Genomic DNA, 24680 nt, shown 5'->3' on the forward strand with positions numbered 1-24680 from the left:
AGGCCCCAGACCCGGATGGGATGTCAGGAGAAAATTATAAAATTCTGAAAGAGGATCCGATAGCAGAACCGTTACAACAAATATATCACAAGGCACTCAACAAAGCTACGTTCATGCAAACAAGCAAAATGGACCATATTATGATAATACACAAACAGGGGAAAGATCCCGAGACCAGAATCGTACAGACCAATCTCCCTGATTAATCAGGACGCCAAAATATTTACCAAAATCATGGCAGATAGGTTAGCGAACATTCTCCCGTCCTTGATACATCCTGATCGGGATTTGTCAAAGGACGGTCCGCGGTTAAAAATATCAGAAAAGTTCTAGCAGCAATAGAATGGGTCAGACTACACAAAATAGGGAATACAGCCCTAGTGACCATTGATGCTGAAAAGGCATTTGACAACATAATGTGGAACCATGTGTTCTTCGTGCTACATAAATTTGGACTAAGGGGAAACTTTAGCAACATGATAAAAGCAATGCACAATACCCCAAAGGCTAGAATAATAGCAGCAGGGCATCTATCAGACCCATTCCAATTATATAGAGGGACACGACAAGGGTGCCCGTTGTTGCCCCTTCTTTTTAACCTAGCAATAGGACCCCTGGCAATCTACCTGAGACAAATGGAGGAATTTAAGGGAATCATGATAAACAAAACAGAACTGAAACGATCAATGTTTGCAGATGATATGCTAATTTTTATGACTAACCCAGATGAATCAAATCAAAAAGGTACTGCAACAAATAGAGACATTAAGGTCGTTTGCCTGCTTTAAAGTAAATATATCTAAAACAGAAATGATGTATATTAAAGAACCTTCCGCCACAAAAGAACCATATAACTTTCCAGTAAAAGTAACGAAAAAGCCCATTAGGTACCTGGGGATAATGCTGGAGGCAGAAATTTCCAGACTACGATAACAATTTCAAACCAATCATAAAAGAAATAGTGAAAGAACTAAAAAACTGGACGACATTACCCCTATCACTCTTCGGGAGGGCAAGCGCGATCAAAATGATATCATTTGCCAGACTTCTATATCCCATGCAGACTCTTCCCATGCTCCTAAAGCATGTGGATGTAACCAAAGTAAACAGAGCAATGACAAAATTCTTGTGGGGAAATAAGAGAAGCAGAATAGCTTTAAAAAAAACTACAGTTACCAAAAGAAATGGGAGGCATCAATCTACCGAATGACAGGAACTATAATATAGCAAGCATAATGAGGCATGTAGGAGACTGGATAAAAGATACTAACCATTACTCCTCCCCAGAACTAGAAAAAGAGTTCTCACCAGAGACCTCCCTGAGAGAGCTAATACACACAAAATGGAGACATCCCAGTAACCCAAACAAACAATATTCTAATCAAAGACACCATAACAACGTGGAAAACGGTCAGGAAAAAATCTAAACTCTCCTACACAATCTCAAGATATATACCAATTCAAGACAACCCCAAATTTATGCCAGGGTATACCCAACCATCATTTCAAGTCTGGAAAAAACGTCACGTCTGGATACCCAGTTGATGCCCAGGTAGCACAGAACCTATATTGGGGTCCATGGGTACTCCAACCATAAGTATAAGGTTGTGAGGGGAACGTGCCTAGAACATATGATCAACACAGAAAAACAGGAATACATGACATTCCAAGAGTTTGCACAAAAATTGGACATTCCCCAAAATGTAATGCACGCCTTTTCATACACACAGCTAATTAGCTTTTGCAAAAAATTGACAAACCACAAAACAACAGTACTAAAAAACAACAAAATAGATAAATACTTTAACTCGAAAGAACAGGAAAAAAGCAAACTGAGAATTATACAATATTTTACAATATAAGCGATCAGGATATGGGGACCACACATGCTAACACACTCAGGGCATGGCAAAAAGACTTCCCAGAAATACAAAGCATGGATCAACTAATACAGGGCATCCGAAGGGTACACAAGATTATACCATCAGAGACATAGAGGGAAATGCAATACAAAATAACACATAGGGCCTACATAGCATACGTAAGACAGATAAAGACAAGGACAGAGGACACTACGTTCTGTCCCAAATGCAAGACACCTCAAGCAGACCATAAACATTGTCTCTGGGCCTGTATACATATATCCAGATACTGGGACCAAGTGTTAGAATACATAAAAACAAAACTAAAGATCTCATGGGTGAAGGACCCAAAACATATGATATTCGCGAACTTAGAGAATTCGACGGAGGGCAAACAAATCATCAGATCAGTGACTAGACCCACTGAAATACTACAAGCCGCAAGAAAGACCATTATGCTAAACTGGATACAACCACAACAGCCCTCAATGGAACACTTACAAGACACACTATACAAACTAATGACAATAGATAGACTGGAGACACGCATAGACAGGAACAGAACAATGGGGGACTTCCGTCAGAGGTGGAATTGGTTCCTAGAGGACAGAGACACGAAGACAAAGGACGGTACAGGATAAAAGGACTAGATAGGGGACGGAAAGAAGAAAGAGAGTGAAAATACCAACAGTTGCGTTAGAGTTCAAAGTTAAAATAGATATGATTTGAGTTTGAAAAATATTGTAAACATTGTGTATAAAATATGGGTAATACATTATGATTGTAACTGAAAAAGTTAAAGCTGATCGCCTGTATGTTGAAAATGAACCTAATAAAAAGATTTGTGGGAAAAAAATTGCTCATAAAAAAAATCAAACAGCCACTTATCACCGCTTTTCGGTATGTTCATAAACTCGCGCAATTCTAGTAGCAGTGATTAGGCTATGAACGCCTATAACCGCTCTAGAATGGTGATTTTATCACAAAATTCTCACGCCACAAAAGTTGGCTTAAAGGTGTTGGAAACCTGCAGAGAAGCGGCAAGATGGGACTTTAAAAAAAATGCTTTTTTCCTGCATAGGATTGATGCCGGGAATCTCTGGAGTTGATATCCATTAATATTAGCACTAGAGACCCCTGGCATGAATCCTATGCAATAAAAATGCGTTTACAGTAAACTTCATTACCATAGCGGATAGCCTCAGGGACCCCCTACTTCCCGAGATACAGGCCCCGTTATGGGGTGCCGGTATCTCCTAGGCATTTAAATGTCCGCGTCACGTGACCAAGGGAATAAAATGCATAGGTGATACCGGCACCCCATAACGGGGCCTGTATCTCGGGAAGTAGGGGGTCCCTGAGGCTGAAACCAATGCGGTTCAGCTCAGGAGACCCCCTGCTCATCTAAACTATTAACAAAATTTAAATTTATACACATACATTTCGGGCGATATTTGCACAGGGAGAGACGGCTCTCTCAAAGCAGCTCTCTCAAAGCAGATACAACTTGCCGGGTAAGGCCTTTTCAGAGGGTCGTTCATCAAATCACCGGCTAATCGCCCGTTTTGTGAATTTTGCTATGACAGGTAATGAAGGCTTTCTGATACCGTGATAGCAACGCTCATAAAAACGGTGATTTAAATGGCCCAGTGATTTTTTTTTTATGAACCTTTAGTGCATAGTCCCCTTAGAGTCCAGTCCAAGTCTCTTATATAGTCTGTGGGGAATAAAGGCAAGTAGAAAATAAAGTGCATCTTGCTATTCTATTCCCCATGCCCAGAGACTTAGGATTTATAAAAGTATACTTTTATTAACATTGTGTTGAAATAGTATATACTGTTGTGCACGGTAAATGAGCTGGGACTATCAAAACCAATGTTCCGACAGGCTGCCAAGTTAGGTGCCAGAAAGTCTGCAGGACATCGGAGATGAAAGCCACCCGAGGATGCCAGGGGTGTGAAGAACATTTGGGTAGCAGGAAAGGGCTCAAGTACCCACGTCCTGGGAACAATGGCAGTCGTCTGGGCTGCCATTTGTCACACCAGACTTGGAGGAGCCTGTCACAGTGGGTGGCATCTGAATAGCAAGGGACTAAGGTGGCAAACTTGCGCATGTCCCTTGGCATGCTTACCCGGCTTTTCAGACCGGCATCGCACGGATTGGCTGTTAAGAAAGTGTGACGTCAATGGGTTAACCAGGCTCATCAATAAAGGTCAAGCCCACTTGGTTAACCCGGACCCGTGTGTTAGGGTCTTAAAGTGTCAGCTCTGGGACCCAGGTATCAAAAATGTATTACTGCAACTGTATACTAATTTTGCGACAATAAAGATTTGTGACTTTTGCTTTACTGGAATGCTGGGATCGGGAGATTTCTAGATTTCAGGGTGGGTTTGTCGGAGAAAGTCTTTACAGAATGTGACTATGTATCGGGGTTCCAAAGTTATGGGATACCCCAAAAGTTGTATCCGGGGATTGAGTGAGATTTTCGGATACAGCCAAGCACCTTGCTCCGCCAAACTTTGACTCTGGAAGCGCTATTACGACTCACCGCCAGGATCCCTGCTGCAGCATCATTCAGACAAGGTAAATTGGTATGAAGGGGTTAAAATAGATTTGCATCTATTCACGGAATCCCTAGTGTAGCAGGGGTTCCCCAATATAGTAGAGATACCCAAATACATGCCCAGGTACACTGAACCTAGTGTAGGGGTTCAGGGGCTGCTCCAGCTAGGTTAGAAAGCTTAGCAGGTTTTACAGTGTCTAAAAGTTTTAAAAGTATTTTCTCATGTGTGCCTAGAATGAGGCTAGTGATTGTAGGGAATATATACACTTACTCCATCCCTGACACCAGAATAGGAACTCAACTTTCAGCACACAGAAACAGAACACAATATATTTTATTAAATAGTTATAGTTTAATGTGTATATATATTGGTAACCTGTATATGACCTGAGGGATTTTCTAAGTCATGAATTCCGGCCAACCCAGATGGCAACCAAGCTTGGTGCCTCTGTGTCGGTGCGGAGTCCGTACTTGAAAGTCTCAGGGATGCCAAGGTGTTAGAACAGGAGGGGTACTGCAGTTCTGCTTGAGTACCAACATCCTGGGCTAACACAAGGCTATCCGGCAACCATTTGCCCAACCCCAGTCTCTAGTGCATGCCCCTCTTGAAGACTGAGAAAAGGTGCCCTCCCGGCTTTACAACCCGGCAAATTGGTGATTGGCTGGAATGAAACTTCCCACGCTCTGATAGGCTGTTCAGGTTAGTGAATGAAAGCCTGAAAGCCTTAAGAGAGCTTGCAGCCAATGAAAAGCGCAGATTCCAAGCGCCAAACCAACAGCGGCAAATTCAAAGATGCTCTGTACTGAATAGACGTGAGCCGGCTTCAAAGATTTTCAAGTCAGAATAGTTTCTAGACAGTAGCGGTCGTGTCTGGCATTGCATGCCGAGAACAGTTCCAGGACTTTTGCGAGTAACTACCGGTCATTGGAAAGTGCTATAAAAAGGTAATCTTAAGGAATTTTGTTCCAAAAATGAATTTATTCGTTAGCCCCATTCCCAGTAAGTGTGTTAACCTTGAATTGTGTAACTTTGTGTGTCTGTCTTCTACGAGAAATAAATTACCATTTATTTTACCATCTTGTTTCGCTCAATGATCCCGGTAATAAAAAGGTGTTAAGAAACCTGGTCTCCCGTGACAGAAAGTTCCCACGCTCTGATTGGCTGTATTATTTTGTGAATCAACTCCAAAATACAATACGAAACCCCTAAGCCAATCTGTCGAGAGATTCTCACCGCCAGAAGGATGGGCAGCCTTTTTGAAAGTGCATAAAAGTGCTCTTGCGCGAATAGCAAGGCACCGGCTTCAGAAAAGTCTGCCCGAAAAATATTCTAAGTCCAGCTTTTTGGGACCAAGTTCTCAAAAATGAACGTAGCGGTCGGGATTTCAAACCGATTTTAGTTGCAGGACGTTTGGAGCTAAGTCCCGGTCAAGGAAAAACTCTGTTTTAACGTGCACAGCAGCTAGGAAAGTTTGTTTTTGACCCCAGTCCCAAGTGTGTCTTTCGCCTGTATTTTGTGTATCATTGTGTGTATGCCTATTTATGCGAATACATTTACAATTTATTTCACTTACCTGTTTTGCTCAATGAATGATCCTAGTAAAAAGGTGTAAATGCCTGGTCTCTCGGGATACACTCCAAAAAGAACTGAATATGTCAACAAAAACAACTAAACATGTGGCCTACATCAGCGGTGCGTAAAATGGGGGGCGTGCCCCTCGCTGCGGTGGGCGCAGGGTTTACAGAGGCCCCCACACGCTTCCGAATACATTTAAATTAATGCCAGATTAGCTGCAGAGCCTCTGTAAACTTCTACTTACCTTGTTTCAGACGCTCTTGGTCACGCGTCGCCATGACAACACGGCGTCAAATGACGCCGCAGGGTCATGTTACGTCAGAACGTTTGAAGCAAGGTAAGCAGGGGGGGCGCGGGGAGAAGGGGACAGACGGCAGGGGGGCACAGGGAAAAAAGATTGCGCTCCCCTGTACTGTATACTGTGACATGGTAATACCTACATTTTAGAGATGTACTGTATACTTCTATACATTTCTCCTTAAATATTTTAATATTTGCCCTGTCTGATACTACGAGTTTTAAATGTAAAAGTGTGTCGTACGATCAACTGAATTAGTTTAAAAACAGATTAGAACTCTAGGGCACATGACACATAATACAAGCAATTGCCCCAGAATGTTAATTAGACCCTACTGTTTCTGGGAGGCTCATAAGCCATTTAACCGAGGGGATTCATATTGCTTGTCAGTAATGTTCTTCTGGATTGATGCCCCAAATACATACCTGCTTTTCTTTCACAGTTTCCTGCAGGCTCTGGATACCAGTCATGCTGCGGCGGTACTTGGAAGCCCTACGTTCACTAATTAGATTTGCAGTTGGGGCTGTACTAATTTCTTGCTCAGCACTACTGACAGACTGAAGTGCGCTGACAAGCTGCTTAGTGCTGACTGATTGTGTACTGCTGGCTGACTGCACATTGCTGACTGACTCTGCAGCACTGACTGGCTCTACATTGCTGACTGACTCTGCAGCACTGACTGGCTCTACATTGCTGACTGACTCTGCAGCACTGACTGGCTCTGCATTGCTGAGTGGCTCTGCAGGACTGATTGTCTTTGAAGCGCTGACTGGCTCTGCATCACTGACTAGCTCTGCATTGCTGACTGGCTCTGCATTGCTGACTGGCTCTGCATTGCTGACTGGCTCTGCAGGACTGATTGTCTCTGAAGCGCTGACTGGCTCTGCATTGCTGCCTGGCTCTGCATTGTTTACTGGCTCTGCATTGTTGACTGGCTCTGCAGGACTGATTGTCTCTGAAGCGCTGACTGGCTCTGCATTGTTTACTGGCTCTGCATTGTTGACTGGCTCTGCAGGACTGATTGTCTCTGAAGCGCTGACTGGCTCTGCATTGTTGACTGGCTCTGCATTGTTGACTGTCTCTGCATTGTTGACTGTCTCTGCAGTGCTGACGGGCTCTGCATCAATCACCGGCTTTGTTTCTGTAGATGGCTGCTCCATCCTGAACACTAAACTAAAGACACAGATATTGAAAGCTACTCAATGTATACTGTACATTAAAAAGCATTGTTAATATTTCAGAAGTAGTAACTACAGTACATCTTTTCTAGTGACTTCACTGGAAGGTGAAACACAACCACAAAACCAGCTTCATCTAAGGAAAATATCTAAACCCAGGAGATACACTAAACACGTTAAAGTCAATAGCCGTTACCACGGGATTTAGCTGCAATACATCTTATCAGAGTTTATTGAATTCCAGCCAATATGTAATTTGTACTTTAGTATCACCGTTACATATTTATTCCATTTCATCTCTAACTTATTTATATTTTTATATTAAACATTCATTTAATTTCCTCTTATTGCTTGTTGTTCATTCTTTTCAATATGCCCCCTTCTAATTACATTTGTAAGTAGTGGATATCGGAGAAAAAGGACCCAATGTAGCACTCGTGTTCACATTCTGGGGATTAGTGATTGACTTAAAAACATAGTCTTTATTAAACAACATATATAAAATATTGGTCCAACGACGTACTGAAGGTGAGTTGATCCTAAATATAGGAAGCCATATTGGCTCTGGATCAAAATAATAAATATGTGCCAGACGGTTTTAATAAACCACTGGTACTGTTGCAACACAGTGATCCTAATGCGAACCTGTGTAGTAGGTGATTAAAACAGGGGTGTCCGGGTAAGTACTGCGATTGCAGGTCACAGTGTCATAATGAATCTGTATTAGATGTGACCCAACTGATAAACATAAAAACAAATATACTATGTGTATCAGTGTTGGTATTGCTGAATCAGCTGCGCTTCTCTATGGTAGTATGGGTGCCCCTATCAGTGACACATGACCTGAGGTAACCCTCTGGATACTATACTCCTGGATAGACCTATGTGAACCAGCGTGGCTATAGTCAGGGAATAATGTCCTGACTAAGGTTGTGGCAGTGGGTCAGTATCCCAGTGTTGGAGACACTGATAGTAGGGGCAGGTAGATAACTTTAAAAACAGAGAGCTGCGTTATAGTAGAAGCTGAGGTATACCTCACAGATGTACAGCAGCACACAAGCACGTCAGAGCAGCCATGGTGTACTGCAGGAGAGGTAACTCAGTACTTTAATACCGGAACAATATCCCTTAAACCACCTTAAAGAGGCTAACAGTGACCGTCGGGGCACTTATAGCCTGTGTAAAACTGCACTTGCAGACTACCGCATTGACCCACTGCCACAACCTTAGTCAGGACATTATTCCCTGACTATAGCCACGCTGGTTCACATAGGTCTATACACCCCAGGAGTATAGTATCCAGAGGGTTACCTCAGGTCATGTGTCACTGATAGGGGAACGCATACTACCATAGAGAAGCGCAGCTGATTCAGCAATACCAACACTGATACACATAGTATATTTGTTTTTATGTTTATCAGTTGGGTCACATCTAATACAGATTCATTATGACACTGTGACCTGCAATCGCAGTACTTACCCGGACACCCCTGTTTTAATCACCTACTACACAGGTTCGCATTAGGATTACTGTGTTGCAACAGTACCAGTGGTTTATTAAAACCGTCTGGCACATATTTATTATGTTGATCCAGAGCCAATATGGCTTCCTATATTTAGGATCAACTCACCTTCAGTACGTCGTTGGACCAATATTTTATATATGTTGTTTAATAAAGATTATGTTTTTAAGTCAATCACTAATCCCCAGAATGTGAACCCGAGTGCTACTGCACCGACACACTTTATTCGAGCAAATACCCGGTATGTACCTGGCAGATACCTGGAATGCGCCGCTCCTCACCTGACAAGCCCCGTTGCGTTTGCCTTCCCAGCCTGGGTTCATGCCTGGCTGACGGGCGGCTGATCTGTTAAATGATAATGATTAGGATTTAATAGGCTGCAATGCTTCGCGTGTCTACCAGATGGCATCAATTCATGAATTGTAATGCAGTATATATATATATACTGTGCAGTATTGCAGCCAGCAGGAATAAAATGCTTCAATCCCTGCCTGGAAAATACCTCAATGCACTCGGGCAGAAAACAGTCACAAACCTCAATACACCCGGGTATACCCGAATTCGTGGGACTAGCCGAGTTCGAATAAAGTGTGTCGCCAGTGTACATTGGGTCCTTTTTCTCCGATATCCACTACAGTTTATACCCTAAGCACCGTTCACAGTATCATTTCACTAAGGCTGTAGCAGGGGTTCCCCTACTGTCTCTACATTTGTAAGTAGTCAGTGCCAGTTACTCTCTGATACTATATTTTTCACTCTAAGGCTGAATCCCCAGTGGGGGCGGCGCGTGCACAGCGCTACACCGCGATCTGCGGTCTGGGGGGAGAGGGAAGGTTTGCGACGGGAGGGGGCGTGGATGTGGGTTTTCGGGGGCGTGGCCATGACGTCCCACGGCTGGTTCGCCCTTATTGGCTGAACCGCCGGCGCAGATGTTGAGTTCAAATTCTCCTGCCTCCCTGAAAACCTGTCGCGCACCGCTGGGGAAAGTTGCGCGACAAGGTAGGGACTGGGACCGGCCAGACTGGGGGGGCGGGGCTTGATAGCGCACGGCGTGCGCTCTGGCAGTGACTGGGACCACAGCCTTAGGCCTCGGCCATGTTACCTGCTTGCAGGCGGAGGCTCGCTGAGGCTGAGCACAGCCGCAATTAGAGCAGCTTTAGTAGGGGCTCGCCTATGCTTCCGCAAGCGCGGAAGCGTAGGTCTTAGGGAAATTGAAAATTTCCCCGCTTGCCGGCGCGCATGGCCGGTCACGTGAACGGTTCACCCAATGAGGGCGAACCAGCTCCGTGACGTCACTGGCCCGCCCCCTGACGGCGCGCAGGGAACGCACCCGCAAGGCCAGGGAAAGCACCCGCTTTCCCTGAGCCTCAGCGCGCCTCAGCACGCCAGTGGGAAGCTTGGCCGAGGCCTTAGGTGTACAGTATAATCATAGAAGTGTGAAGTCTGTTACTGACTGTTAATGAACTTAGTACATTAATTAAAGAGTGAGTATTTACCCGGCAGTCTGTACTATAACTTCCTCACTCTTCCTTATTTAGCAATGATATTCTCAGACAGTGCTGGTTAGGGATAGGGTAAGGGTTACATTGGAACCCCAACCCTCTCTAATAGCGTGTCTGAGATCAGATACATTGTAAGGAACCCCGACCCTCTCTAATAGCGCGTCTGAGATCAGATACATTGTAAGGAACCCCAACCCTCTCTAATATCGCGTCTGAGATCAGATTCATTGTAAGGAACCCCGACCCTCTCTAATAGCGCGTCTGAGATCAGATGCATTGTAAGGAACCCCAACCCTCTCTAATAGCGCGTCTGTGATCAGATGCATTGTAAGGAACCCCAACCCTCTCTAATAGCGCGTCTGTGATCAGATGAATTGTAAGGAACCCCAACCCTCTTTAATAGCGCGTCTGAGATCAGATACATTGTAAGGAACCCCAACCCTCTCTAATAGTGTGTCTGAGATCAGATGCAATGTAAGGAACCCCAACCCTCTCTAATAGCGCGTCTGAGATCAGATGCATTGTAAGGAACCCCAACCCTCTCTAATAGTGTTTCTGAGATCAGATGCAATGTAAGGAACCCCAACCCTCTCTAATAGCGTGTCTGAGATCAGATACATTGTAAGGAACCCCGACCCTCTCTAATAGCGCGTCTGAGATCAGATACATTGTAAGGAACCCCAACCCTCTCTAATATCGCGTCTGAGATCAGATTCATTGTAAGGAACCCCGACCCTCTCTAATAGCGCGTCTGAGATCAGATGCATTGTAAGGAACCCCAACCCTCTCTAATAGCGTGTCTGTGATCAGATGCATTGTAAGGAACCCCAACCCTCTCTAATAGCGTGTCTGATATCAGATGAATTGTAAGGAACCCCAACCCTCTTTAATAGCGCGTCTGAGATCAGATACATTGTAAGGAACCCCAACCCTCTCTAATAGCGTGTCTGAGATCAGATGCAATGTAAGGAACCCCAACCCTCTCTAATAGCGCGTCTGAGATCAGATGCATTGTAAGGAACCCCAACCCTCTCTAATAGTGTTTCTGAGATCAGATGCAATGTAAGGAACCCCAACCCTCTCTAATAGCGCGTCTGAGATCAGATGCATTGCAAGGAACCCCAACTCTCTCTAATAGCACCTCTGAGATCAGATGCATTGTAAGGAACCCCAACCCTCTCTAATAGCGCGTCTGAGATCAGATGCATTGTAAGGAACCCCGACCCTCTCTAATAGCGCGTCTGAGATCAGGTGCATTGTAAGGAACCCCAACCCTGTCTAATAGCGCGTCTGAGATTAGGTGCATTTGTAAGGAACCCCGACCCTCTCTAATAGCGCGTCTGAGATCAGATGCATTGTAAGGAACCCCAACCCTCTCTAATAGCGCGTCTGAGATCAGATGCATTGTAAGGAACGCCAACCCTCTCTAATAGCGTGTCTGGGATCAGATGCATTGTAAGGAACCCCAACCCTCTCTAATAACGCGTCTGAGATCAGATGCATTGTAAGGAACCCCAACCCTCTCTAATAGAGCATCTGAGATCAGATGCATTGTAAGGAACCCCGACCCTCTCTAATAGCGCGTCTGAGATCAGATGCATTGTAAGAAACCCCAACCCTCTCTAATAGCGCGTCTGAGATCAGATGCATTGTAAGGAACCCCAACCCTCTCTAATAGCGTGTCTGAGATCAGATGCATTGTAAGGAACCCCAACCCTCTCTAATAGCGCGTCTGAGATCAGATGCATTGTAAGGAGCCCCAACCCTCTCTAATAGCGCGTCTGAGATCAGATGCATTGTAAGGAACCCCAACCCTCTCTAATAGCGCGTCTGAGATCAGATGCATTGTAAGGAACCCCAACCCTCTCTAATAGCGCGTCTGAGATCAGATGCATTGTAAGGAACCCCAACCCTCTCTAATAGCGCGTCTGAGATCAGATGCATTGTAAGGAACCCCAACCCTCTCTAATAGCGCGTCTGAGATCAGATGCATTGTAAGGAGCCCCAACCCTCTCTAATAGCGCGTCTGAGATAAGATGCACTATAAATTCTTGTGTATTTGATACAATTTTCAAATGACCAGAAAATTGCAGGGAACCCTTTAGGGAAGCCCGGGGGCTCCTATGAACCCTGGTTGAAAAACACTGGGGTTTGAGAGAGGAGAGATAGAGAGGAAGAGGGAAAGAGAGAGGAAGGGGGGGAGAGGAGTGAGAAGATGGACAGACGGGAGAGAGATGGGGGATAGAGAGGATGGGGGAAGATAGAGGTGCGGGTAGAGAGGAAAGGGGGAGAAAGTAGACAGGAGATGGAGAGAGCGGGGGGGGGAGAAAGAAGCGGGGAAAGAGAGAGGAGGGGGGAGAAATAAGGGGGAAGACAGGAGAGGAGGGTGGAGAGTGAGGGGGATTTAGAGGTGTAGGTAGAGATGAAGCGAAAGAGAAGGGTGGAGAGTGGTTGGAGAGAGGAGACGGTAGGGAGGAGAAAGAGGCGACAGAGAGCAGGGGGAACGGGGGGAGAGGAGACAGAGAGCAGGGGGGGAGAGGAGACAGAGAGCAGGGGGGGGGGAGGAGACAGAGAGCAGGGGGGGGAGAGGAGACAGAGAGCAGGGGGGGGAGAGGAGACAGAGAGCAGGGGGGGAGAGGAGACAGAGAGCAGGGGGGGGAGAGGAGACAGAGAGCAGGGGGGAGAGGAGACAGAGAGCAGGGGGGGAGAGGAGACAGAGAGCAGGGGGGAGAGGAGACAGAGAGCAGGGGGGGAGAGGAGACAGAGAGCAGGGGGGGAGAGGAGACAGAGAGCAGGGGGGGAGAGGAGACAGAGAGCAGGGGGGAGAGGAGACAGAGAGCAAGGGGGAGAGGAGACAGAGAGCAGGGGGGGAGAGGAGACAGAGAGCAGGGAGGGAGAGGAGACAGAGAGCAGGGAGGGAGAGGAGACAGAGAGCAGGGGGGGAGAGGAGACAGAGAGCAGGGGGGAGAGGAGACAGAGAGCAAGGGGGAGAGGAGACAGAGAGCAGGGGGGGAGAGGAGACAGAGAGCAGGGGGGGAGAGGAGACAGAGAGCAGGGAGGGAGAGGAGACAGAGAGTAGGGAGGGAGAGGAGACAGAGAGTAGGGGGGAAGAGGAGACAGAGAGCAGGGGAGAGAGGAGACAGAGAGCAGTGAGGAGAGAGAAGCAGGGGGCAGAGAAAGGAGACAGAGAGCAGGGGGAGAGGGGACAGAGAGCAGGGGGAGAGGGGACAGAGAGCAGGGGGAGAGGGGACAGAGAGCAGGGGGGGAGAGGGGACAGAGAGCAGGGGGGGAGAGGGGACAGAGAGCAGGGGGAGAGAGGAGACAGAGAGCAGGGGGGAAGAGGAGACAGAGAGCAGGGGGGAAGAGGAGACAGAGAGCAGGGGGAGAGAGGAGACAGAGAGCAGGGGGAGAGAGGAGACAGAGAGCAGGGGGAGAGAGGAGACAGAGAGCAGGGGGAGAGAGGAGACAGAGAGCAGGGGGAGAGAGGAGACAGAGAGCAGGGGGGGAGAGGAGACAGAGAGCAGGGGGACAGAGGAGACAGAGAGCAGGGGGAGAGAGGAGAGAGAGCAGGGGGGAGAAGAGAGAGAGCAGGGGAGAGAGGAGACAGAGAGCAGGGGGAGAGAGGAGACAGAGAGCAGGGGGAGAGAGGAGACAGAGAGCAGGGGGAGAGAGGAGACAGAGAGCAGGGGGGGAGAGGAGACAGAGAGCAGGGGGACAGAGGAGACAGAGAGCAGGGGGAGAGAGGAGAGAGAGCAGGGGGGAGAAGAGAGAGAGCAGGGGAGAGAGGAGACAGAGAGCAGGGGGAGAGAGGAGACAGAGAGCAGGGGGAGAGAGGAGACAGAGAGCAGGGGGAGAGAGGAGACAGAGAGCAGGGGGGGGAGAGGAGACAGAGAGCAGGGGGAGAGAGGAGACAGAGAGCAGGGGGGGAGAGGAGACAGAGAGCAGGGGGAGAGAGGAGACAGAGAGCAGGGGGAGAGAGGAGACAGAGAGCAGGGGGAGAGAGGAGACAGAGAGCAGGGGGAGAGAGGAGACAGAGAGCAGGGGGGGAGACGAGACAGAGAGCAGGGGGAGAGAGGAGACAGAGAGCAGGGGTGGAGAGGAGACAGAGAGCAGGGGGGGAGAGGAGACAGAGAGCAGGGGGGGAGAGGAGACAGAGAGCAGGGGGGGAGAGGAGACAGAGAGCAGTGGGGGAGAGGAGACAGAGAGCAGGGGGAGAGAGGAGACAGAGAGCAGGGGGAGAGAGGAGACAGAGAGCAGGGGGAGAGAGGAGACAGAGAGCAGGGGGGGAGAGGAGACAGAGAGCAGGGGGACAGAGGAGACAGAGAGCAGGGGGAGAGAGGAGAGAGAGCAGGGGGGAGAAGAGAGAGAGCAGGGGAGAGAGGAGACAGAGAGCAGGGGGAGAGAGGAGACAGAGAGCAGGGGGAGAGAGGAGACAGAGAGCAGGGGGAGAGAGGAGACAGAGAGCAGGGGGGGGAGAGGAGACAGAGAGCAGGGGGAGAGAGGAGACAGAGAGCAGGGGGGGAGAGGAGACAGAGAGCAGGGGGAGAGAGGAGACAGAGAGCAGGGGGAGAGAGGAGACAGAGAGCAGGGGGAGAGAGGAGACAGAGAGCAGGGGGAGAGAGGAGACAGAGAGCAGGGGGGGAGACGAGACAGAGAGCAGGGGGAGAGAGGAGACAGAGAGCAGGGGTGGAGAGGAGACAGAGAGCAGGGGGGGAGAGGAGACAGAGAGCAGGGGGGGAGAGGAGACAGAGAGCAGGGGGGGAGAGGAGACAGAGAGCAGTGGGGGAGAGGAGACAGAGAGCAGGGGGAGAGAGGAGACAGAGAGCAGGGGTGGAGAGGAGACAGAGAGCAGGGGGGAGAGGAGACAGAGAGCAGGGGGGGAGAGGAGACAGAGAGCAGGGGGGGAGAGGAGACAGAGAGCAGGGGGGGAGAGGAGACAGAGAGCAGGGGGGAGAGGAGACAGAGAGCAGGGGGGAGAGGAGACAGAGAGCAGGGGGGAGAGGAGACAGCGCGGGTGAGATGGAGGTGTGGGAGAGAGGGAGAGACAGAAACTTTTATCAGTGAGACTATAACTAACGTAAACAGATATATTTTTTTTTGTTAGAAGTCACTTTCTCCCTGTTAAAAATAAGAAAATCCTGTGAGGAGTGGGTTATTATTACCGACACCCTCCTCCTCCCGCTGCAGCTGCTCAGGTAATAACGGACACGCAGAGCGCCTCATCACAAGCCTCCGCGGGGATAATGTAGTCCCATTCGACATCTAATATAGTCCCAGGCAAATTCATTACACGTTGAAACAAATGGCAATTTGTTTATACTCAGTTCAGACTGTCCAGGTCACCTACCTTCCTATTTCTGCTTCATAGTGTGAGTCTTTCAGCGAAGCACTGAGGGACTATAAAAGCGGCGGAAGCACACAGTGAAGACGCACTGCGTTTTTTTAGGCGGGAAACAGCGGGCCGGCGCGCGCATGTTCAAATGTTGTACCGCGCACGCTGTAATCGACACTATTATATCAGTAAAGCCACCGAGTGCCTGGAAAGCATGAGATTAACGGCATGTCTACTGTATGTGCTATTAATACTAGTACTGATGCAACATATCATCAAGTCTTTTACAAAGCTGACAACTAAAGTCATATGTAATACACATGTAATATATATAGGGGTACTGTCAATAATCAATAAACTAAAGCTTTGATTATGTGATGTGAAAAAGCTGAGATCACTAATACAAAAGCAACATGTCAAGTGTCAGCTGTGTACTACCAATGTATAAGTACTATGATTATTATATATGTAGCCCTGTTTCCCCCTGAACATAGAAAGCTACCGGTGCTGCCCTTTTACCTGTTGGCTCCCAGGAGCCTAAGGCCTGGGACATAGAGGGTTCAGCCGCGCTCCTGCTCTGCCTCGCCTGCTCAAAATGGAGCTTTTTCCTGTCCTTGCAGGTGAGGCAGTGAGCGCGCTCTGGGGGCGGAGGCGGAGCGGAGGCGTGTCAGGAGGCTGAGCATGAGGCGGGGCTAGTCCCTCGCTCCCGTTGGATGTGAGCGGTCACATGACCGCTCACATCGCTTCCCCAAGCGGCAAATTTGAAACTTGCCTGTCTCGGCAAAGTTTCTGAGCCTCCGCACGCATCAGCATGCATGCGGAGGGGGAAACTATAGCGCGCTGATGACAGATGCAGGGGGTTAGAGCATCTGCTCAGCCCGGCTCAGCGCGGCTGAACCCTCTATATCCCAGGCCTAAGCCTCCGCCACGGAGAGCCTGAGGTGATTTACTTACAGTATGGTGCAGCGCCTCCACCTGTGAGGGATCCCAATGGAGTGGGAGGAGCCCCTCACAGGACCCAATCTCAATGGACACACACACACTTGTAAAATGAAATGAACTTTACTGTACATAGATAACTCTTAACTGTAAATATGCTATACTCATGGGCGTCCGCAGAAATTTTTTCAGGGGGGGGGGCATAATTTATAACCACAGCGCAATGGCGGTCCCGGCTGCGGCACAGATTGGTCCCGACTTGGGAGTGAGACGGCTTTCATTGGTAGGTAGTGTTACCAATGAGAGCCGCATCACTCCCGAGTGCTACCAATGACAGTGCGCTGCGCTTCCTCCTGCGTAGCAGCATAGGCTAGCCTACCACTAGCTGCCTGCCGCGGCGCCAGGGGCACCCACCCACCTCCGTCCCGGTCCACCCAGAGTCTGTTTTTGGCGTTTATAGCACCGTAAACGTACTGTACGGCGCCATAAATGCCAAAAACAGCCCAGGACTGCGAGTGATCCAGGCAGAGCCGCCAACAGAAATCATGGGGCCCAGGACAAATGAAAGGAGCAGGCCCCCCCCGAACCCATAGCGCACCTACCACGAAAAAATATCTTTTAGAGCTTAACTGTTTTCTTATTGTACTACAGAATAAAACATTACAATGCAACCTGTTTATTTTTATATTTTCAACAAAAGACATGTGTCTGCCTGCCTGGGTGGGTGAGTGGGTGAATGACAGTAGAATGACAGTGGGTGAGTGGGTGAATGACAGTGGGTGGGTGAATGACAGTGGGTGGGTTTGGTGAATGACAGTGGGTGGGTGGGTGAATGATGGTGGGTGGGTGAATGACGGTTGAATGACGGTGGGTGGGTGGGATTATGACGGTGGGTGGATGAATGATGGTGGGTGGGTGGATGAATGATGGTGGGTGGGTGGGTGAATGACAGTGAGTGAGTGGGTGGATGGGTGAATGACAGTGGGTGAATGACAGTGGGTGGGTGGGTGAATGTTGAATGTGGGTGGGTGAATGACGGTGGGAGAGAGTGACTGGGTGACAGTGACTGGGTGGGTGGATGACAGTGACTGGGTGGGTGGGAGACAGTGACTGGGTGGGTGGGAGACAGTGACTGGGTGGGTGGGAGACAGTGACTGGGTGGTTGGGAGACAGTGACTGGGTGGGTGGGAGACAGTGACTGGGTGGGTGGGAGACAGTGACTGGGTGGGTGGGAGACAGTGACTGGGTGGGTGGGAGACAGTGACTGGGTGACTGAGTGAGTGACAGTGACTGGGTGGGTGACAGTGACTTGGTGAGTGACCGTCAGTGAGTGGGTGGGTGACAGTGACAGTGGTTGACGTTGACAGTGGGTAACGGTGACAGTGGATGACAGTGACAGTGGGTTATGGTGACAGTGGGTGACAGTGACAGTAGGTGACAGTGACTGGGTGGGGTGACTTACCTTGACCGGGTGGGTGCAGCTTGTCGCCTGGACGCTTCCCCCTCCTGCCCCCGATATCCCCTTCTGCCCCCGATATCCCCCTGGCAGCTGCCAGGGACGGGAGGTGGGTTTGGGGAGGGGGCGCGGGAGGAGGGCTCGGGGGGGGCACGGGAGGTGGGCTCGGGTGGCGGGGGGGGACAAGGCCACGGGAGGTGGGCCGGGGGGGCACGTGGCAAGTCGGTGCGCGGGAAGCTGGCCAAGGGGGGGAAGCGGGCCGCAGCGGAGCTGGTACTTCCCCCTCCATCCGACGTTGGGAGCGGGAGGGGGAGCGGGCCGTAGCGGAGCTGGTACTTCCCCCTCCATCCCACGTTGGGAGCGGATGGGGGAGCGGGCCGCAGAGGAGCTTGGCTTGTACTTCCCCCTCCGTCCCACTTCGGGAGCGGGGGGAAGCGGGCCCTGCTTGCCCTGCGCATGCGCGCCGGGACCGCGGGGAATTGGCGTCATTTTTTTAAACTTTTTTTTTTTTTAATTTATTTAATTAACTGTTGCTTGGCCGCGCAGGGGGCCCGGCCTGACCCACGGGGCCCGGGAAGCAGTACCCTTTGTCCCCCCTGTGCCCCCCCTGTTTGCGGCCCTGGATCCAGGGGGGGGCAAGCGCCCCCCCTTGCCCCCCCCTGCGGACGCCCATGGCTATACTCTATTATGACTAAGAGTACAACTGCCCACGCACCATACAAGGTGTATCCCAGTATCCCACCACCGTGTATCCCACACCGTGTCCACAGTACAACCCGTCCCATCCTGTCCTGTGGATGGCCACTATGTGTGTTTACTTTATTGGTACACTTATTAACGATACCTGCCAGGCGCTCCAGCACCCGGGCCCGCAGATCCACGATCTCCGCAACGTCCTGTACTCTGCTGGGGCTGTCGTCCTTTAGGGGTGGTCCCACCCTGAAGACAGTCTCTCTCGCCACTTAGTAGGCCTGGTCCCAGACCTCTCACCGGGATATTCAGCCGCTGTGTCCCTCACTCTTCCTTCAGTACTGTAACGCGTAGCTCACCACAAACGAGGCGCGACCACGGGGCTGAGGTAGGGATTGGTATAGAACGCCGACCACAACCGCGAGGGCGCGTCTAGAGTGTAGGATGGTCTTGCAAGCCGGGTCGGGATTATAGAAGACAGCGTAAACGTGGTACTTGCCGGGTCTAGGAGTGGAGAGTAGCGGATCGTTGGGGTATGTAGCCGGAGTCAGGATTGGAGAGAGTAAAGTCGTCGTAAAGCCAAAGCCAGGGTCAACGCAGGAGAAAGCAGGATCGTCGTATACCAAAGCCAGGGTCAGTGCAGGAGAGTATCACAGGGTCCAAAGCAGGGTCAGGCAGCAAGAGAAAGGCAGGGTTCAGGATTGCAGCGAGATGCAGGGTCACAAACCAAGGTTATGCTCGACAAAGACTGGAAGTTCAGACAGGGTATATAAAGGACCTCACACCAATGGGAGCCATACAGGAAGCAGTAGCACCCTCACCGATAGGCTGCTGGATCGCGCAGGTGCGCCCTATTGTGCAGCCGATTAGGAGTGGAGGTGGGGCCATTAGTGACTGCACGCGTGCCACGCATAACCCGCGTATCAGACTGGCGACCCGGTCGTGCGCCACCTCTGCGAGCCACGACACCCGCGTCAGTGCAGGGGGCGGAGACCGGAGGCGGGACCCGAGGGAGATGGGAGTCCCGCGCGTGAACGCTGTGCTGCATACCTCTGTCGTCAGAGCGGAGTAGTTACTACACGCTGTGGCGCGTCAGCCGCTATGGGATACAAGAGAATGGTGATCCCTAGCGTTGACGCGTCACGTGGTGTGGCTGTGAGCCAATGGGGAGGGGAGGCTTCGGGAGGAGGAGAGGCTTCGGGGAGCGGGGAGGAGTGTGGAGTGAAAGCAGCGTGAGTGCCTATCTGTGTGTGTGTGTGTGTGTGTGTGTGTGTGTGTGTGTGTGTGTGTGTGTGTGTGTGTGTGTGTGTGTGTGTGTGTGTGTGTGTGTGTGTGTGTGTGTGTGTCTGAGTGCCTGTCTGTGTGTGGGTATGTGTGTGTCTGAGTGCGTGAGTGCCTGCCTCTGTCTGTGTGTGTGTCTGAGTGCCTGTCTGTGTGTGTGTATGTGTGTGCCTGAGTGCGTGAGTGCCTGCCTCTGTCTGTGTGTGTGTGTGTGTATGAGTGCCTGCGTGTGTGTGTGCCTGTCTGTGTGTATGTGCCTGTCTGTGTGTATGAGTGCCTGAGTGTGTGTGCCTGTCTGTGTGTATGTGCCTGTGCCTGTCTGTGTGTATGAGTGTGTGTGTGTGTTGCTTTACTTACCTTCAATCAGCAGCCCGAGCCGTGGAGGGAGGGGAGGAGAGTAGCGGGTCCCTCCGCTCAAGCCACGCCCCCTCCTGCTCAGGCCTCCCACTCCCGCCCACCTCCCACTCCAGCTCCCGCTCCCTACAGACCGCATATCGCGGTCTGTGTATGTCAGCGCCCCGCCTGTCTGCAGTGCGGGCGCGCTGACTCTGGGAGCGGGGCCTTAGCCTAAGTCTGTCTCCTTGGAACCGGTGACAGCTATTAGCTCCCTTTCTACGGTCCCTCAGGCTATCACTTCAGAGATCAGCTTATCTGTCCCTGATCCCTTACTACGCTCTGAGTCGTCCCTTGGCTTCTCTCTGGCTCCTGAGGTAGAGCCTGACGGTCTGCCCTCCACCTCCGCGGTAGTCTGTGAGATGCCTATCACCTTTACTAAAATTTCTGTTTTGCAAGGTATTTCTCCTATTAAGTCTGTGATACCTGCAATTCCTTTAATTGGTTCCAAGACCGCTGTCACTGAGTTTCCCATGGAGTCTGATGCCCTCACTAGGGATTCTCAGGGACCCAATTCTGAAACAAACGCAATGTTCTCTGATTTCATTACAGTAGCTAGTTCAGTTCCTGCTGGTTCTCAATCACCCACTTCAGTGACAAGCAAGATGTCCCTTGTTTCTATTGGAAAGTCTACCCCAGTTTCTTTCACGGATCATGCCACAGCCACTGGGATGATTAAAAATGACTTTAAGTCTGGGATGCCCACTCCTTTAATAATACTGTTTCACGCTGATTCGCCCACAGTATTCGGGGTATCCACTACTGACTGTATGTCTACTACCATGAACTCAGGGGTATCGCATTTGGAACTTTCAGTAATACCCGCTGTGTCCCTTTTCTCGAAAAATCCCGTCTTTAAGATGGACTTATATTTCTCTGTGTCTTCCACAAGACTTGGGGTACTTACTATTGACTGTCCTGTCGCAAAACTAGGGTTACCTCTCAAGAAGGTGCCTGGAGTTACCGATGTTAAGAACCCTATGTTTAAAACAGTAATATTTCGCATTGCTTCTCCCACAGTATCATGTGAGACCTGGGTACCTGGGACCTCCACTCCTAAGCCAAGCTCTAGTACTCTGTCTTCTTTCTCTGTGTTGGAGGTACCCAGCTTTAACCCCAAGACTGTTATTCCTAAGGCTGATGCACCGCTTAACCGCCTGCCTGTTTTTTTGGATAAAATCTGTTTTCTCACCTTTCAAACAGACTCCTTACTCACAGGTCTCTGTGTGGTGCCTAAAGGGCCCTTTCTGGATAGCATTTGGCCTTTCTTTAAAACGAAGACACCCTTACTGGACCTCGTCGCTTTACCTGAAGCGTCCGTCCCTGTTCTCTACTGGTCCACTATGGGTATAGACATGCTCTCCCCTACTGTCTCCTTAATGCTTATTTTGCTCTTCGCCAAAGCCACAATTTCGGATTTGATTCTCTCTAAAGATCACAGACCAAAGGAAATGGACCCTTCTTCAACAGCCAGTACCACGACCGAGAATTGCGTACACACTGCTACAGACTCTCTCAAATTGCTTGGGATAGCAACCCTGCTTTGTATCGAAAGTACCGCTTCTATAGTGTGCAGTGTACCCTCCCGCCCCATTCCCTCGCTAACCCACCCGGAATTCCTTGGAAGCTAAAGACTTTTGCAACTTCCTTCGTGCTGATTCCACCAAAGCCATTGCCTTCTCTGAAGGTCCCTCTACCATTTATGTCCAACAATCAGTGTCCTGTGTCCCGTACTCTTGGACTTTTACTATGCACTGGACACCTGGCTGCTGCCCTTCTGATGTTCCCTGGTCCCATTGCCCATGTACCAAGAACCGCAGTGCCACCGCTGTCCTTTGTGGCACTCGCCAATGCACACCTGGATTTTGAACCTAATTCTCGCCTGAGACACTTCAGGAACAACTCAATGTCTCCCAGACCTATGAATGGGCCTGTCCATCCAGGCTTCTCACCCAGAGGTGGGGGTACTGTAAGGAATCCCAATAAACCGTGGGCTTTCAATGCCAACCCTCGCCTAAGGAGGTTTAGGAACAATTTCATGTCCCCCAGATCTGTGAATGACCCTGTTTGTCCGGAGGTCTCACCTTAAGGGGGGGGGGGGGTACTGTAAGGAATCCGCTCCTGGCTTTGATTATAGCTTTTGCAGACTTCTGCAGTTGCAAAAGCTTCCTCTGGCAATCAATGGCACATGTGCTGTCTCTCATTGCAGCTTCTGCCCTGTGCTCCATTATTGGAGGAATACTCACACACCCTCCTCCTGTGATTGGATCTCCGCTATTTATATCCTGGGCTTTGGCACTGAACCAGTGCCGAGCATAACCTCCAACCTTGGACGTTACTGTCTCTGCCACAAACCGCCCAGGCCTCTCTCCTAGTGTTCTACCTTCCTAGTTCCTGAGTATCCAGAGGCTTGTCCCTGTCTCCTGTGCTGAAGCGTGGTTAGCCAGCACTGGTAACTGCGGCATTCACTCCTTGCAGTGGTTACCCTTATTTTCCTGCGACCTGCTGCTATCTCCATGCAGTGGCCTGCCTTGGACTTCTGTGCTGAAGCTTTGGTTTCCCCGACGCTGCCCTGCAGTGTACTTTGGCCAGCCTGCTGTCTCCCCCTGCTGAGACCGGCGTCATGGGCTGAGCCCGCTCCCCGCACAGAGGCCACTCCCGCGCTCATGCTCCTAAGCTGAAGCGGGGAACTCCTGTCTGCCTGTTGCCGATTCCTTGCTACGACTACGACCACCCGGATGTCTTCTATCCTGACCCTGCTTCGGCCATCGATTGTCCTGTCTTCTCCTACCCCGACTTTGACTTCAATAATGACGATGCTGCCTTCTCCAATCCTGACCCTGCGATGTACGACTACGAACTGCGCACTCCGGATCAGTCTGCGCGGACTAAGGTCGGTGATTATATAACCCCACCTCAGCCCCGCGGTCCGGTCCCGGTTTGTGGCGAGCATCGGCGTAACAATCGGCTCCTTTTTCAGTAAGAGCCGTCAGCGGAGCTACTAGAGAAGAAAAATTCTGAATAAATCTGCGATAATAATTGGAGAAACCTAGGAAGCGTTGAACAGCTTTGAGAGTAGTAGGTTGAGGCCAGTCTAAGACTGCTTTGACTTTGGCAGGATCCTCGTGAGGCTGGTATCCGAAATGATGTAACCTCAGAAGACTGTAGAAGATTGATGAAAATTACACTTTTCAAGTTTAGCGAATAAATGATTTTCTCGTAGACAAAGAAGTACCTGTTTGACATGTTCTACCTGTTCCTGCATAGATTTAGAAAAGATCAAGATATCGTCCAAGTAAACAATTACAAAAGAGTTGAGAAGATCCCTAAATATTTAATTGACAAAGTCTTGAAACACAGCTCGGGCATTACAAAGGCCGAAAGGCATGACCAGGTACTCTGGTATTGAACGTCGTTTTCCCACTCGTCGCCATGACGAATCCTAATAAGGTTGTAAGAACGACGTAGATCCAGTTTGGAAAAAATCTTAGCACCTTGAAGACGATCAAAAGTTTGTGAAGACTGGCTCACCTGACTGGGGTTTATCCTGGTAGGAGCAGTGCGATGAAGTCTCCTCTCTGTCCTTCTTTCCTGAAGGCGATGGTCCACCTTGATGCAGATAGCAATGAGATCCTCCAGATTGGTGGGCCGATCGTGAGTAGCAAGTTCACTTTTCACAGTTTCAGACAGACCCTGCCAGAAGGCAGCAGACAATGATTCGCCATTCCAGTCCATCTCTGTGGCAATGGTCCTAAACTCGAGTGCATAACGAGTGACTAACCGATTGCCTTGAGAAATATAGAATAAAGCAGAAGCTGAAAATACCTTTTGGCCCGGTGTGTCGAACACCCTGCGGAATTCCTTGGTGAAGGCTCCAATGCTTTGGGTGAGGTCGGACCTTCACTCCCAGATAGGAGAAGCCCAGGCAAGTGCATCATCTGTGAGAAGAGAGATTATGTAGGCTACCTTGGAACGAGAAGAAGTGACGCGGGAAGGATTCATCTCAAACTGAATGAAGCATTCGTTTAGGAAACCACGACACTCATGAGGATCCCGCCGTACCGGTTGGACGTGGGGAGCTGGGGTT

General features: G+C 49.8%; 1 protein-coding gene across 4 annotated transcripts in view; it reads right to left on the reverse strand.

Moving 5' to 3' along the window:
• Positions 1-16432, reverse strand: part of DNAH8 (dynein axonemal heavy chain 8) — a 1091167-nt gene extending 1074735 nt beyond the window's left edge. For 2 of the 4 annotated variants that reach the window (XM_075598773.1, XM_075598769.1), the window contains exons 1-2: positions 15665-15731; positions 6725-7472 (exon numbers count right to left, since the gene is read on the reverse strand). In XM_075598773.1, the coding sequence (XP_075454888.1) occupies positions 6725-7459 (735 nt within the window). In that variant the 5' untranslated portion in view covers positions 7460-7472; positions 15665-15731. Of the gene's footprint in view, positions 1-6724; positions 7473-15664; positions 15732-15849; positions 15905-16353 lie in introns of those variants that run through there. The other 2 variants (XM_075598772.1, XM_075598771.1) reach the window with 2 other exon arrangements.
• Positions 16433-24680: the final 8248 nt, after the last annotated feature.

Source organism: Ascaphus truei, chromosome 4, assembly GCF_040206685.1.
Source record: "Ascaphus truei isolate aAscTru1 chromosome 4, aAscTru1.hap1, whole genome shotgun sequence".
Classification (NCBI taxonomy): domain Eukaryota; kingdom Metazoa; phylum Chordata; class Amphibia; order Anura; family Ascaphidae; genus Ascaphus; species Ascaphus truei.